This window comes from Pygoscelis adeliae, unplaced genomic scaffold (genome assembly GCF_000699105.1).
Source record: "Pygoscelis adeliae isolate BGI_AS28 unplaced genomic scaffold, ASM69910v1 Scaffold388, whole genome shotgun sequence".
Classification (NCBI taxonomy): domain Eukaryota; kingdom Metazoa; phylum Chordata; class Aves; order Sphenisciformes; family Spheniscidae; genus Pygoscelis; species Pygoscelis adeliae.
This window is the reverse complement of record NW_008825267.1, coordinates 144,988-159,189: the sequence shown is the minus strand read 5'-3', so window position 1 is coordinate 159,189 and position 14,202 is coordinate 144,988. Positions and strand designations below refer to the sequence as shown.

The following is a 14,202-nucleotide window of genomic DNA, read 5'->3' as shown; positions in this document are numbered from 1 at the left end:
CCAGAGCACTGCGTCCAGCTCTGGAGCCCTCAGCATGAGAAAGACACAGACCTGTTGGAGCGGGTCCAGAAGAGGGCCACGAAAATGATCAGGGGGGTGGAACACCTCTGGATGGAACACCTCTCCTGTGAAGACAGGCTGAGAGAGTTGGGGTTATTCAGTCTGGAGGGGAGACGGCTTCAGGGACACCTTATTGCAGCCTGTCAGTGCTTAAAGGGGGCTTATAAGAAAGATGGGGACAAACTTTTTAGCAGGGCCTGTTGCGACAGGACAAGGGGCAATGGCTTTAAACTAAAGGGGGGTAGATTTAGACTAGATACAAGGAAGAAATTTTTTACGCTGAGGGTGGTGAAGCACTGGCACAGTTGCCCAGAGAGGTGGTAGATGCCCCATCCCTGGAAACGTTCAAGGTCAGGTTGGACGGGGCTCTGAGCCACCTGATCTAGTTGAAGATGTCCCTGCCCACGGCAGGGGGGCTGGACTAGATGAGCTTTAGAGGTCCCTTCCAACCCAAACTATTCTATGATTCTGATTCTACATACAACATTAATCCTGAATTTAACATTATGATCTAAAAGATGACTTAGAACTGCCTAGGGTGCAGCTTTGATGTATGTAAAATCTAGAAACCACTCTAGCTATTGTCTTGTGGGAAAGCAACAATGGTAAACCAAAGCAGTTTGCAATCACTATAGCATTATTATGCTGTATCACAGAATCCAAATAATTGTTGCATGGTATCTGAACTATAAAGTTAACTGAAATCCAACATCTGTAATAAAATATGAACATTGAAAGTAGCTAGAATGCAAAACTATGTAAATTCTAGTAAAGATACAATTGCTTACACCTACCTACCTTTAGCCTTCAGGGATCTCGTAGCCAGATGTTCCCTTTACACCTGAAAAATAGATGGAAAAAGAAAGCATAAGTGATAATTTCTTTTTTAAAAGCTTTTAAAAATTGTATCAACTGGCAATTGTTTAGCTCCTGGTAATGTGAAGATTCAGCCATAGATGCATAAAGTTCGGTTTGTGGGACCAAATCCAATATCTCTGCAGACCTCTATATTGTATTTCAAACACATATTTCTGGATTAATTTCTAGATGCTAGACAGCCTTGACTTCGCCTGATGTAAACAGAAGACATTCTGGGTCCCAGAGAACTGAAAGCAAACTGTAAACAATTGGTATTGCAATGCAAAGAAAAAGGAAGATTTTAAATTACATTTCAAATTCTTATTTGCTTAAATACATAGTCTCTTCCTATTAACATTTATACTGTCCTAAGGTATAGTATCATATGTTTGTTTGATGGATTCCCAATGTTTTTATTATGTGACTGTTCTCATAGCATCAGTGAAAAACACTGTCAATATTTTGGTTTTAGAACTACATAAAACCAGGATAATTAAGACACTTTTAGAAAAGATAGCGGACAACAAAACATTCTCATCTCAGTCCAGGTCAGCTGAAAAACAGCCAGCTAAGAAAAAATCAGAACACAGGAGCCTTTTACATGTGCCAGCGGACAGAGCCAAGAACAAGGAAGTCTTATGCACACAAGGAGACTTTTAAGTGGTATAATACTTTGACTTCTAAAAAGACAAGTGTCTTGTAAAAGTTTCCTGCTTTTTTTTCCTCATTTTACTGATTTGGAGCCTAAAAATGCATTCTATCTAGTGAATTTTTATTTTTTACTGAAATCTGTTTTTTTTTATATTAAATAACTGGTATTGTGCATTACTGAAAAAACTTTGAAAAATAGGTAAGAGCCGTTCGTAGCAGACAAGATCATTGGGATCATACAGTAGCTACAGTGAGCCAGGAAATGAAGAATTACTTGCAGAAAACACAGCACAGCAAACAACCTATACTTTCTACCTCCCTGGTAGCTGTCAGGAAAGGTATAAGAATCTTACATAATCTGCATATTCTGTGAACTGAACACATTGACACACGGCAGAGGTACTGTAAACACCTTCAGAGACAAACCAGACACTTCTTCTGACAGCAGTTAGCTATGTTTGAAGTTTTAATTCACCAGAACTTTGCACTCTGCAGAAGAGGAGACAAACCCCTTGCCACAAGGTGCACAAGCATTCTTTACCACTAGTAGGGCTGGTTTCTCTCCCTCTTTTTGTGTTCCTGCCCATAAAACCACTGAAATGCTGGGTGAGAGGATGTCCAGGAGCCCAGATCTTTTTCAAAATGGGACAGTCCTCAACAGTAGATCAGGTCAGCCACCTGAGGCTTCGCCTCACTGAGTCTTAAAAACCTTCAAGGATGGAAATTCTGTAACATCCCTAAATAACCTGCTCCAGTGCTGCCCAGCTGCCTGGTGAAGGCACATTCCAGCAGCACTGCCACCAATACAGGTGTACTGCTGGGAAGTTGTTCCCTTCCCTTCTCCTCTGCGATTGCCCTCTCATGCTGTGCAGCTGTAATTTTGTCCTTTGCTTTGTATCTCTTAACCGCACATTTTTGAGGTTATAAAAAAACACAGTTATCGTGTAAGAAAAACATAAATATATTGTTTATGTCCATTTCGGCACATATTTTAGGAATCATTATTTTAAACTCTGCAAAAGTGACAGATCTTTGCTTTATTAAACCTGCTTTTAGAAACGATTGGAAGCCTCTGACCTTCCAGTGCTTCCTCAAAAATTAAGCTCTGCAGCTTTAAAATCTGCCTGTACTTTCTCTCTCCTCTCGCTGCAGGCAGTGAAGGCTCTGCAGCAGCCGGCTCATCCTATCAATAAGGTTCGGTTAGCCAAGGTGGAGGATGGGAGGAGAATGGAACTGTCCCAGCTCCTCAATGAGATCAGGGCAAAGTATGAAACGCTCATCACCAGAAATCAGATAAAGACCATCATCTCAGCAAGGACCCAGGTAATGACTTCATACAGACATACACCTTCCAGAGTAAGGAGACAATCCCTGTCTATACAATTCCTCCCTCAGCCTCTATGAGGTACAGTATTTCCTTTTCAATGCAGCGTATTATTGGGGAAGGGATTTTGATTTTACTGCAGTAACGTGAACTAGAAGATACGGAAACAGATTTTGTTTAGGGTATGAAATTCACACTAAAAGAATGCTGTGTAATTCATCTGGATGTTTTTCTGTACCTGCAACAGTGATATTGTTGTGATTTAAAAAATGATGACATATGCTGTAACATGGTAACCTCTAGCTCCATTTAGTTATCCCAGAGGAAAAGAGAATCTTGAAAATCTAAGGCAATGTAAAGAATCCATTTATATACAGAAAGCTTTACCATTTTTAGCACCTGTATTAAAGAAAACTGTACCTTTTCAGGAACTATTTTATATTGTTCACAGTAAAACTGTGTCATACTCTTCAGCAAATATAATTTGTTCTTTCATACAGATTGATTACAATGCTACTATTATAGATTTACATACAAAACATCTCTAAAACCCAACTGAACTTTGAAATAAAATGGCAAAACAATGTTCAGCCATCAAACGTCAAGAAACTCACGGTGAAAATTAGGTATTATGTCACTCTGTTGTACTTCTTAGGTATTGCAGAAATTCTGGAGGTTTTTTTTAACCACAGGCCAGACTACTGCTGCAATCTGGTTGATCTACACAGTAATCCAATGACACACATCAGCTATAAACTAGACAGTTAAGCCAAGTTTATATCTGTGTTTGGCACAAAGCAGCCAATGTGTACTGATACAATCTTGTCACATAAATTCTGCAGTACCCAGGCAAAAAAGGGTAACAAAGAATATTGAGTGTTCACTTGTGCATTAGCCAAACCTAGATTTTTCACCAAAACAATGGCATGGTAAAATTACAATAGGTCAGTATGTTATAGGGGAAAAAAAGAAACTTATTTTACTTGCTTCTTAAGACCTGAATTAAAGAGTTTCTTTCCTTAGAGTTGATGGCATCATAAGAACCTACATAAAGTAGTAAAATATGCAAAAGAGTATCTATTGTTTCAAGTGCTTATGGCATCTTCACCACTTGCAGTAAAACTCAGAATCAAAAAGGAAAAATAACTTTCATAAGCAAAACAATCATTCTGGGAGTTAAATGCATTAACATATTCTCTAAATCAAAAATGAGCCCAAATCTAAAATGACCCCACACATGCTCAGGCTTGGCTTAAAAAAATCTACTTTTAATAGGATTAAAAAAAAGCAAAAAACCACATTTTCTTGCTAACACAATACAGTACTTGTTTGACTGTTTACTTTTTTTCTAAGAATAAGCTTCAGCCTTAAGAATGGTAAATTATCTCAGATTATATTTTGGATCAGGATTAAGATTAGAACAGGCACTTCACTTCTGAATTGTCACATTTAACATGAGTGACAGCGTATAGTCAGAGAACACGCCAATTTTTTCCTTCCTGTGACAGGTAAATCTTAAATAACCTGTCCTCAGAAGACAAGGAAAAGTTGTAGATTTGGATAAAGTTGCTATTCATATTTAAATGAATGGAGGTACTTGCTCTCAAATGACAATCTGAAATCTGGTCAATGACTAGATCAGGCAAAAACATAATTACAGCAATTGTCAATTGTGCTATATTCATGCAACCGCTCAAAAGCGCTCCCTCTCTATAAAGCTGTTCTTAGAAACGAAAAATACATTAAAAACAAAGAACCTTATTCAAACCTGGAAGCTTGAACTGACTGCAATTCCTCTAATTTCCATGACGTTAAGCCCATTTACTCCAGCGGAGAATAAGGTCTAAATACAACTGGTTAATTTGTATGGGAATTCCTCTACAACAAATATGCTAGGGATAACGATGCGGCCAACTACTTCCATCAAACACAGCAGGATAAGGGCTTCCTGTCTACACGGTACATAAAATATTAACTCATCACTGTTAGCTTCAACAAATTTATGACTCTTAAAAAAATCCAACTAGAGATTTTTATGTGTCTATTTTATTTTCATCATTTGACTATTTTTAAAATATTCTTATCTTTTTTACATCCCCTGTAGCTAGAGGAAGCTACAATTAAAAGAATGGACAAAGATGCAGAAGCATTAAAGGCAGCGAGAGCAGAACTCTGTGAAGCAAGACGGCAGTGGCACCATATGCAGATCGAAATTGAATCTCTCCACGCTGTGGTAAGCATCATAAAATGAAACTTGAAATCTCCTGGAAAAAAATAAATCTTTCTCTTGATGTAAAATATTCCACAATTCAGTTTATGTAACAATCACATCCACTATACAGCGGAAATACAACACACACAGAAATGCATAGCTTTGCGGTGGACTTTCAGCTCGTCACACAAAGTACTAACCAACAAGCAACAACCCAGGCATTTGCTCACGCTTAAGAGTATAGTATGTTTTGATTCAGGATCTGCCATTCAATATACACGTGTTCTCATGTTTTCACACCTGCCAAACATATATTTGCATGATACTCCCTCATCCGGTTCCCGGTCATTCTGCCTAACCAATTCACATCAGGTTTATAACTTTTTTGAATGTGTGGACCAAATTTATCAGGTCATTCACGATAAACTATGTCAGCAATGTACTGAATTCAGTCATATAGATAGGCTACAAGAGCACGCAGACCACTTGGTTTTCATACAGTACTGAGCTGGATATTGCTTTAACCATCAGAGATGTGTAAAATCAATGGCAGTGGATTGCTGGTACAACAGAAGGCTACATTTTTTTTATCCTATCTTAAATTATTAAAGATTTTACTGGAAAATTTCTCAGCAGAAGTATTATATATTAAAAAAGTATAAAGACATATATAAAGTATATATATAAAAAAGTATAAAGACACGGACCTGTTGGAGCGGGTCCGGAGGAGGGCCACAAAAATGATCAGGGGGATGGAACACCTCTCCTGTGAAGACAGGCTGAGAGAGTTGGGGTTGTTCAGCCTGGAGAAGAGAAGGCTTCGGGGAGACCTTATTGCAGCCCGTCAGTGCTTAAAGGGGGCTTAGAAAAAAGATGGCGGCAAACTTTTCAGCCGGGCCTGTTGCGACAGGACAAGGGGGAACGGCTTTGAACTGAAGGGGGGTAGATTTAGACTAGATACAAGGAAGAAATTTTTTACGCTGAGGGTGGTGAAACACTGGCACAGGTTGCCCAGAGCGGTGGTGGATGCCCCATCCCTGGAAACATTCCAGGTCAGGTTGGACGGGGCTCTGAGCAACCTGATCTAGTTGAAGATGTCCCTGCCCACGCAGGGGGGTTGGACTAGATGACCTTTAGAGGTCCCTTCCAACCCAAACTATTCTATGATTATCTTGAAAGCTTTACTCCTGCTCCTAAAGAATATTCTTAAAAGAACTGATGTAAAAATACACAGATTGCTAATGAAAAGTACATATAACATCTTTATGTGTATACTTTCCAAATCTTAAAATATGAGTTAAATTTCACAGGAAAAGGGTTTGGAACGTTCATTGCGTGACACAGAGCAGCAGTACCACATGCAACTACAAAATTTAGAAGCTGAGATTGAATGCTTAGAGAAAGAGCTACTGGAAGTGAGAAGAGGTATTGAGAAACAGCTCCAAGAGCATGAAATTCTCCTGAACACAAGGATGAAACTGGAGGAGGAGATAGCAACATATCGCAGTCTGCTTGAGCAAGAAGAGAACAGGTACTTGTCAATTAGAGAAAAAGTACTCAAATTTATCTTCCATTTCAGAACTTCTCATTGAAATAATCAGAATTGTAAATACATGAATGAATCATTAAAAAATTGTAGTATAGAATCCTTAGAAATGGTTTCACTTAACTTCACTGATTCCGCCCTTTCTGGAGCTGAGTATCTCCACAATGCATTGCAGATAATAGCACGCGTACTGCATCCTCGCTCGAGGCACGGCATGTTTATGTAGACTTTGTATCCCATTAGCTGCATGACGTGGGCTCTGTCTCAGACCATCGATGAAGCAAGTCCACACGCATGAAGTTCTGAGAGACGAGTTCACGTCTCATCACTTGACAGATGGCCATTTGCATGTGGACTTCACACTACTCAGTATCATTCAAAGTGTGTTAAGGCACACATTTGGGAGGGTCTACGCATTAGGATGCTCTTTAAGAACATGCCTTCTAGTGACATTTTGCTTTGGTTGTAACTCTTCATGTCTGCCCTTTCCCTGCTACACAAACACCAGTATTGTGAAACGCAGACATGAGAGAGGCAGCTACACAAATGTAAACAAGGAGGAGAAGGAAAAGGCAAAACATCACATCTTGCACTCAGCACTGGTATCTTCACAAAACCAGGCCTGTGATGCCGAAATCTTTCAGTGGAACATTGCCTCCCTCAGTCCTTTCTACAGAAAATAGAGCGTTTCAGTCCAGGAACCTCACACGTTTGCCTAAGAAGATTCCAGACAGGGGAGTCAGTTTCAGATTTAATGCTTTTAACTCTGTGAAAATACACACAATTCAGTACTAATAAAATTAAATAACTCTTCCTGGCACACAACAAACTGACTAAAAACTGTCCGAAAATAATGATGAAATTGCACAGGTATTTTCAGTAACTTTCTTCAGTTCTATACTCAGAATGAGAAATCCTAACAAATAGTTACTACAATCAAACAGAACTTCTCATGCTTCTTATATTTTTTAATTTTTCATAGCTGTTCATAAGACAAGTTTTGGATTAAAGTAATTCAATATTATTAGATGACTGTAATAATTTTTGTTTTTGCAGGTTTCGTTGCTCTATACCTGACCAGAAGGATGACAAAAAGCCTACCACTAGCAAGATTGCCTTTACACTGCCTTCAGGCGAGTTTTTCAACACTTTCCCCTTAGGGGATTATGGCTCTAAATGAGGTTCCTAACTACTGACAAATTACTGGATATTACAAAAGGATCTTCTTCCAGTGCAGCAGGAGGAAAAACACCTCTAGGCCCTGTGTCCTGACCTTACTCTTCTGCATGCCTAGTATATCTGCATTTTCTTTTACAGATGGTGTAAAGAAGCACGAAACTGAGAAGGTGGAACTGATGACAAAACAAGCAATCCTAGATGGAAATATTATGAAGGAAAGCGCTGAAGCTCATGGCACTGTACAGTAAGATAAACATGAATTTAACAAAATAACAGTTGAAAGTAAATGGTGGGCATTACGTTTCAGTAGCTTTGAGTTTTCTTTTATTTAGTATCTGTTATATCATGCCCATACAGCCAAGACACTCCAGAATAAGTGATAGTTCTTGAAGGTATATTGAATGGCATGTTTTAACAATACATTAAATTTTAAAGTTCTTTTTATCAGCATTTACTTCATAAGCTAACAATAGCATGATGATGCTTTTGATTTGTAATTTCTATCTCTGTTAAGAATGAAACTATGAATAATTCATCTAGTTAAGGTTGAAAGCAAAAGAGCCCATACTATGTTTGTGAAGTCCCTCTGGGGCATATTTATGCAGATAAATTCAGGCTTGGCTGCTCTAACTTGCTATTTGGAAACTCCTGCGTTTCACCAATTACCAAACAGGGAACAGAGAGCTTGACTCCTAAGTGGGCATGTGAAAGTCTGTTAGTATGTATTATTCACCTTAAATTACTTTAATAGTATTGGATTGCCTCATTCTTTTTTTTCCTGCTGCTCTTTAAGCTTTTTTGTAGACTAGCATTTAACATTACATTTAAAACAAACTGTAGTGTACGATGTCACTAATACTTAACTGTAATCAGCTGTTGAAAACACGTAGAAATTTGGATTAAAAATTAATGCCATCATGTGGTCCACCATACACACTCCATTCCTGAAGCTTGTTTTCATACCTGAGCTTGGTTCATCTTACACAGTCAGTCAGATTTGCACGGGGCTACTCGGCTGGCTACAGTTTACCTGAGTGAGGCCCCCAGAGTCGGACTTTTAGATCTGGATCCTGACACATACTTAGAGGATTATATCCATAGGATTTGGGTGCCTAAATATTATTGCATCAGCTGGGTTTTCAGTTCTCTGTATTTTACTTCTGCCCTTTTTTCTTTTTTAATTTAAAGTAGATCTACATTCTGAGGTTTGGATCTGAACTAGATTTTTCTCCTCCCTATTTTGAAGGCTTTCAGATGCAGGAATTCTGTCCTGCCCGCTATAGTATGGAGGTTTCTTGCAAAGTTTTTGAGCTGGGATTCCAAACTTTCTCCTTGGAAACAAACTGCCTGATGTGTTTGGAGCAGTGGTTTTGTATCCATGTCTACTTAAAAGTACAAAAACAAGAACCCTCACCCTTTATTTAGCTTTTCTGGAGAACAAACCTGTGAAAAAAAAGGAAAATTCTAGTGTCTCAGTACCCATCTAAAATAACTTGACACTTTATTATGCGATTTCTCTCTACATTTTAAAAGCAGTCCTGAAGACAGATAATTCATATTGCCTAAAGGATCATAAATACATTTGCTTTATTGTTTCAGGACAGAAAAAGTGGATGAAGTCATTAAAGAATGGGAAGGTTCTTTCTTTAAGGACAACCCTCGCTTAAGGAAAAAATCAGTTTCATTGCGCTTTGATCTCCACCTAGCAGCAACAGATGAAGGATGTTTACACACTAAAAAGAAAACTCTTCCTGACATTGAAGTCAGGCTGGTAATGAGGAGATCTTGCAGTATTCCTTCTATCAAACCTTAACCTACAGCAAATTAACCCAAAGTTCACCTCCAATGGGCTCTGGAAATAAGTAGATGGACTTACACGGCCTGCTATCTTGCTACAACTACGAAATCTTACTAAGTACTTTGATTAATACAATAAAAACATACAAGTCTCTCTTAAAAGAAAGGGACATGAGCAAGGGAGTTAAGATTCCAAGAAACCTAACTTCTACTAGTTTTATACTCTGGGTGCAGCCCTTTAATTTTCTCATTATTGTTGTTTTGTAGAATTTCACCAAATATTACAAAAATTAAACTGTAACTTTATACTTTGACACATTCTGCCTTTGTAAAAGAGAACTCATCTTCTCTTTCTGGAAATGAGAACTGCATATTTCATTCTCTTAATTATTCAATATTGCATACACACAATGACTGATGAATCCTTGTAATAATTTGTATCACAACTGTCATACTTCTTGAAATACATTTTAAAATAACACTTTCTAACAGCAAAAACTACATACAAAGATGCTCTTAAGATACATAAACTATTAACAAAGAATTTTCTTTTAAAAGTGGCTGGTATTTTTAAATTAATTTTTTTAGGCAACAACTGAGCAAAAATGTCTTTCCCTTACATAATTATACAAATGTTTTTAGAATTGTTGTTACAAACCAGTAATATTTTAGCCATATCGTTCCACTGATTTTGAAGCAGTAATTTCCACTGAAAATCAATCATTCTCTTATTTGTCCACACATATCTGTACTACAGCTTTCCTAGCCATAGCAAGTAAAATTATACCCTTTACTTGTTCAAATGTAAGGAGCCAATCAACCATTTTAATGCTGGTATTTAATTAATTTTGTGTATTATAACAATGTGAATTAAAATATTGTCAACAAATTCCTCTTCTGACAAATCTTGTAAGTAAGTTATGCTCTTGATCTCATACACATAACAAGTCACTATTACACCAGGGTACAACTATTATAGCTTCAAATTAAATGGACAAAATAAGGGCTACATATTCAAAGTAAAATTCTACCGTACCCATTAAGTATCCCCCACTACTACTCAAAGTAGCTATGGGCAAATACAAAGTACAGTAGATGATCGTGCACCAGTACACAGAAAAAACAGAAATACAAACTCAGACATACTTCTTTATAACATTATGAGACAAATTTCAAACAAAAATTCAAACAAAATTGTATTAAGATAAGAATGATTGTTTATGAGGATTTTCAAGAGGCATGGATGTCACAAACTCTCACCGAAATCGCTGGGATTGCAGGGGCTCAGAATCTAGAAAAACCACGTACCGTATTTTTACGGTGCTTTTCACAGCAGCATGTGAAAGATTAATAAGGCAAATGCTGACACTTAAATTACTTACAGCATGTGTTACAAAAACTGATACTACAAATTCTTTCAGTGTTAAGTTATGCTTCTACCTTTTGTTAATGGTAAGAACAACACATTCATATTGCCCACAGTTCTATATCTACTGTATGAAGCTGGCTAATTATCATTAACCTTAATACTGATCTGGTGTTGTTAATACTTGAGTATTTGGCATCCTGAATGTATTAGCCTGCTCTAGTATTTTCACTATGCAGCTTTTTTTTGTGCTTATACTCTGTAAATTTTACAATACTTGAATTTAAACTAAGTTTTAATTGCTTTAAGGCACTTTAAACAGGGATATGAATTTACCAAAGTAAATGATAGTACTACAATAAAAAAAGTATTAAAATTGAGTTTGCCCACGCCTATTTTGTGAGTTTTAATGTGTATACCTTAAAAGGAAAGAAGTAACAGAGAAATACAAAATAAAAGTTGTAGATAAGAAAATCTGTAGCACTGCAACCAAGTGTTTTCTAAGCTCTCCTCTACAATTAGAAAGACACAAATTCCCTAAGAATCTTTATCATAGCATGTAAGGTGAGTGTCCTCCTGCTACAAAAATTACTCTTTTTCTGGTAAATCCAGTAACCCTGACTAGATCTAAAGTCCTTTGTTCTGAGTAATGCACAAGAAAGAACAGGCGACAGCATCTGGCATACATAGCTTACAATCTAGAAGATAAGCTGATAGGCAAAGATAAATAGCAAGCAAATATGTAAGAGAAACTTAGCTTAAAACATACACCTTTAAAACTGCTTAGACAGACTTCCTCATGCAGGAAAAGCTTGCATAGGCATATAAAAATCACTGTACAAATACACAGAAGGTACTGCCATCCCTACAGTAAACAATAATGGAATAATCTTACAGACACTTTTTTTTTTTTCTTTAACCAGGGGGTGTTTGGCTTATTCTCTGACCTACGGTACTTCTTGGGATACTAAATTCTCTGGTGTAACTCTAGATTTTTTTTTCCCCTAGTGATAGAAACCTCGTTCAGCATAGTACAGAACACATGCCCGACTTCGCCTTGCAATACAACCTCCATATTACTTTAGAAGAGAAAAATTACTGTGTATCTATAGTAAACATTGCCTGGGATACTAAGTAACTAGAAAAAAATGTTGACCTTATCATATATGTTATTTCATCCATATAATGGCCTAACCTCATGGTTTCTGAAGCCATCTCCCTGACCCCAATGACAGCACAAGTACATCCTGAGCTGTCCTGTGATGAGAAATATATGCCACGCACAGAAGTCACCATTGTTTAACACCAGACTCAACTGCTCATGAAATACATAGCTTCTGTTTGAAGTTTGAAACAACTGGCATAAACCCAGTTATACTGTTTTATGATCATGAAACCTGACACTCTAAGGAAAAAAAAAAAGTCTGCAGTTTAATAGCTTTTTTTGTTAGCACATGACATTCTGCAGGCAGCCCACTCTTACCTGTTCAAAGCTATTTTCTTCTGTGGGACTTCCTGACACTGATTTCATTAGCTGCATTAAGAATTGCTGCTACTCTAGACCTCGTTCAAGTGTGCATCCTGGTTTTAACTATGTTTTCTCCCCTTACAGTACATATATATCTTTTGCATTATTCACAAATTCCATCTCTTCAAATGTAAAGAGCTTACTCTTTTGTTCATAAACTACTCAAACTTCCACTAGTGGTGAACTCCACATGGGCATAGGAAAAATAAGTATCCACAATAAAATCTCACCCTGATTTTAGGTCACTTTAAAGCTGAATTTAAAAATATAACACTGAAGCCTGACAATATGGCAAAGAATTCCTCACTTCTGTGCTGCTGATTAAATTCAGACCAGCTGAGCTACTGCCATCTAATACCTGCAAATGTCCGACGTAAAAATGAGTGTCATTGTCTCAACCTACTTTCCAATGAATATATGTCCTCATTACAAAGCTTATGAAACTGTTGCTAATTAAAACAGTTGGGTAAGAGCCAACTATTTAGAGCCCCCTGGTTAGTATGATGCAATATAAACAATCCTATTAAATCAGTAAAACTACTTATGTCATACAGTATCTTAGAAAGTGTACACAGGAAGAGTCTTTCACTATCACAACATGGAAATTAGGCAAATAACAAAGTAAAAAAAAAAAACACATAAAACAAAGTAAGGAATACACTGCCAGCTTTGAAAACACATGTAATGATTCAGAACTATCAGCATGGAAAGTGAGTATCAGTAAACGTACTTGAACACCATAATAAGTATTTCAATAAGCTGCACAAATTTAAATTTATTTTAACGTTATCAACATTAAATAGGGTGGTGAAGCACTGGCACAGTTGCCCAGAGAGGTGGTGGATGCCCCATCCCTGGAAACATTCCAGGTCAGGTTGGACGGGGCTCTGAGCAGCCTGATCTAGTTGAAGATGTCCCTGCCCACGGCAGGGGGGTTGGACTAGATGACCTTTGGAGGTCCCTTCCAACCCAAACTATTCTATGATTCTATAAATGCATTTTAACACTATCAACAAAACCATGTTATTAATAAACTAGAGATGAACACATAAAGCGGTCAAAACCAGGGATAAAACAGGTTATTTTTCATATCCTAACAAGTATTTTCTCACCTTTTCTTTACAAATGTTCTGCCCAGGTGAAACTGTAGACTAAAGAGAGGCGTATTTGGCTAGCTGACTGAGGAATCTTTTCAATTCTTACATTCTTTTAATTATCAAATCGAAGTCACAGATTATTGTGCTGCATATCAACAAATTTCCATTGTGGCCAGAGAGCGCACACTGTGGGCAGATGAGGGCACAGTTCTTGTCTCTTTTATTTGTTCATAAAAATGTGCTTATTTAAGAACAAAAGCAAACTGGGCTAGACAAACTGTAGGCATCAAGAAGAAATGGGTCTAACTTGCAGCAACCCAGTATCATATACAGTTAGTTTTTCTTCTTTTCCCTTTCTACTGTCCTTTTGGGTTAGGTAGGTATCATCTATCTTCTTCCATTCAAAAAAATCAAAGATATTTCCGCTATCTTGTCATGAACATTCACTGTCTGGCTTTCCTTCAGCTGCCACATTCACGAGATCCACCAAAATCCTCCTTTATGGATGTCTAGAAATGTATCTTATTAGCCATATGACAGCATTCCAATGCCAAACTTTACGTTTTCATTTTTAATTCAGTCAC

At 37.4% G+C, this 14,202-nt stretch overlaps 1 protein-coding gene across 1 annotated transcript; it reads left to right on the top strand.

The window, feature by feature from the left end:
- Nucleotides 1–2,796: 2,796 nt before the first annotated feature.
- KRT222 (keratin 222) lies at nt 2,797–9,643 on the top strand. The gene is made up of 6 exons (XM_009329609.1): nt 2,797–2,892; nt 4,998–5,126; nt 6,416–6,636; nt 7,708–7,784; nt 7,969–8,074; nt 9,430–9,643. The coding sequence occupies exons 1-6, from the start codon at nt 2,797–2,799 to the stop codon at nt 9,641–9,643; spliced, it is 843 nt and encodes a 280-aa protein (XP_009327884.1).
- Nucleotides 9,644–14,202: the final 4,559 nt, after the last annotated feature.

Bases quoted from the DNA above. Each gene is read 5' to 3' on its own strand.
- KRT222 (XM_009329609.1), top strand. From the start codon at position 2,797: ATGGAACTGTCCCAGCTCCTCAATGAGATCAGGGCAAAGTATGAAACG. The intron at 2,893-4,997 runs GTAATGACTTCA...CATCCCCTGTAG, and splicing joins TCATCTCAGCAAGGACCCAG to CTAGAGGAAGCTACAATTAA. The intron at 6,637-7,707 runs GTACTTGTCAAT...TTGTTTTTGCAG, and splicing joins CTTGAGCAAGAAGAGAACAG to GTTTCGTTGCTCTATACCTG.